Source organism: Alligator sinensis, unplaced genomic scaffold (assembly GCF_000455745.1).
Source record: "Alligator sinensis unplaced genomic scaffold, ASM45574v1 scaffold2466_1, whole genome shotgun sequence".
Lineage (NCBI taxonomy): Eukaryota > Metazoa > Chordata > Crocodylia > Alligatoridae > Alligator > Alligator sinensis.
Window position 1 is genome coordinate 1 of NW_005844079.1, and position 1904 is coordinate 1904.

Here is a 1904-nt window from a genome sequence, read left to right on the forward strand (position 1 = left end):
GGGAGCAGGCACAGAAGGAGCAGAAGCAGCAAGAGGAGAGGGCTGCCAAGCGAATGGCACACGGTAAAGCGGTGCAGCGCCAGATGAAGGAGTGCCAGGAGCAGCTGGCGCAGGAGCGGGCCGTCTGCTTCGAGGATGGGAAGCGCCTGCAAAAGGAGATGCAGAAGCACGCCGATCGCATTGCCCAGCTGAAGAGAACGAGGATGGAGGAGCTCCGGTGAGGGGGGGTTGGACCACGTGGGGGTGGACCGTGGGCGCCGATCTCAGGGTGATGCCCACCAGCATCCAGCACAACTCATGCTGTCTCTTCCTTCCCTCCCCCTTCACCACATCCTGGGGCAGGCTGAGCCCCTGACCCTCGCTAGGTGGTGCAGGAGTAGGGCCGGGGCCCAGGCCGCAGGCTGAGGGCAGGTAGCTGCAGCAGGGCTGGCCAGGGCAGTGTGGGGAGGCAGGTCACTTTGCCGTGTACTGCTCCAGCTACCTCCTGGCGCCTGCTCTGAGCCTCCCTCCTGCCCCCTGTGCTCCCCGGGGGCTGGGTCTCCCTGGGGGAGCGAAGCCACGGCAGAGTCCCTCCACCTGGGCTCAGCCATCGCTTATTGTCACCGGTCAGCCCCGCTCCTAGGGGGCCGCGGTGCCAGATGTGTTGCTGGGCCCCTTGGGGCTGGCTCCGGGCCCTGGCACAGCTGGAGACCCCATGGCAGGTGGCCCCGTGCAGTGTCCTGTGTCGTGGTAGTGGTCTGGGATCTTACTGTTTTTTTTCCTGTTCCCAGAGCCACCGGTCTGCCCGAGAGGTACTGCGTAGGTGTGGAGTACAAGGCCTTGAAGCCAGGCCCCAAGTGCTGAGGGTGTCCATTCACTGCCCAGCCTGCCCCGGGGGGCTTGCAGGGGGTCGCATGTGGCCTTCCCCAGGCCCAGACTGTAAATAGTTTTAGGTTTAGACATAGTAAATAAAGCTGTTAGCGGAGCTGCCCGTGTCCGTTGTTGTCACTCACCTGAGCCAGGCTGGCCGGCTGAGCGGATCCAGCTGGGACCCCTGCAGCTCAGCCCCATGCCATGGGCCCTGCGGGATAGAGTCTGGGCCTCTCGTGCTCCGCAGGGGCAGGGGTGACAAAATCAGGCGGCTTGCCTCTCCATGGGCATGCACAGTCCTGTGTCCTGGCTGTGCCAGAGCCCTGGGTGCCTGCTGGGCAAGGGCTGGGGATTGTTTCCCTGGGCCACCGGCCAGAGCTGCGCTCCAGTGCAAAGCTGAGCCCTCTTGGTGCCCGGGCACCGAGCCCTGGGTCCTGATTGCCAGGGAGGGGCACAGGCTGGGCCCTTGCTCACGGTCGGGGGCCACAATCTCCCCACCCCACTCACCCACAATGGGGAGCGCTCAGCCAAGCACATAAAAGCAGTCCCTAGCACGGGTGCCCTGGCTGGTGCCAGCCCTCTTTGCTCGCACGCGTGCTCCAGCTCCGGCCCCAGCTGCACCAGCACAGGCTGCGGGGTCAGGGCTGCGCGGGGCACTGCCCCGCTCCTGCTGTGATGCAGGTCTGCTCCCCGCGCAACATCCCACCCTGCAGCTAACAAGCCTGTCAGTGGCTGGGGTGGGGCAGCAGCAGCAAAGGGCATCATGTGTTTTAATGAGCAATGTGGTCTGGACAGCTCTTTAGTGAGTGGCGAGAGAGCTGGCAGCATGGGCAGCCGTCCGGCTGGGGGGCCCCCGAAGTGGGTTTGTGCCCTTGGTCCGGGGCGAGGTGCATCTCAGCTCTGGGGCAGCGTCCAAGGCAGCTCAGCCAGGCCAGACGGGCTCAGCCTGGTCATCAGATCTGCTGCTCCCTGCCTCAAGCCCAGGCTGAACAGCCTGAAATGCTCCCTGCCATGGCACCAGGAAGCCGGCCAAGCTGCCCTGGCTCCATCGTGTG

At 65.1% G+C, this 1904-nt stretch overlaps 1 protein-coding gene across 1 annotated transcript; it reads left to right on the top strand.

The window, feature by feature from the left end:
• Positions 1-8: 8 nt before the first annotated feature.
• On the top strand, positions 9-900 carry LOC106723461 (cilia- and flagella-associated protein 45-like; the record flags this gene model as incomplete). Its single annotated transcript, XM_014527745.2, has 2 exons — positions 9-217; positions 771-900. Coding segments are annotated over 2 exons (282 nt in total), but the record flags the coding sequence as incomplete, so codon positions are not given.
• Between the last annotated feature and the right edge of the window lie 1004 nt (positions 901-1904).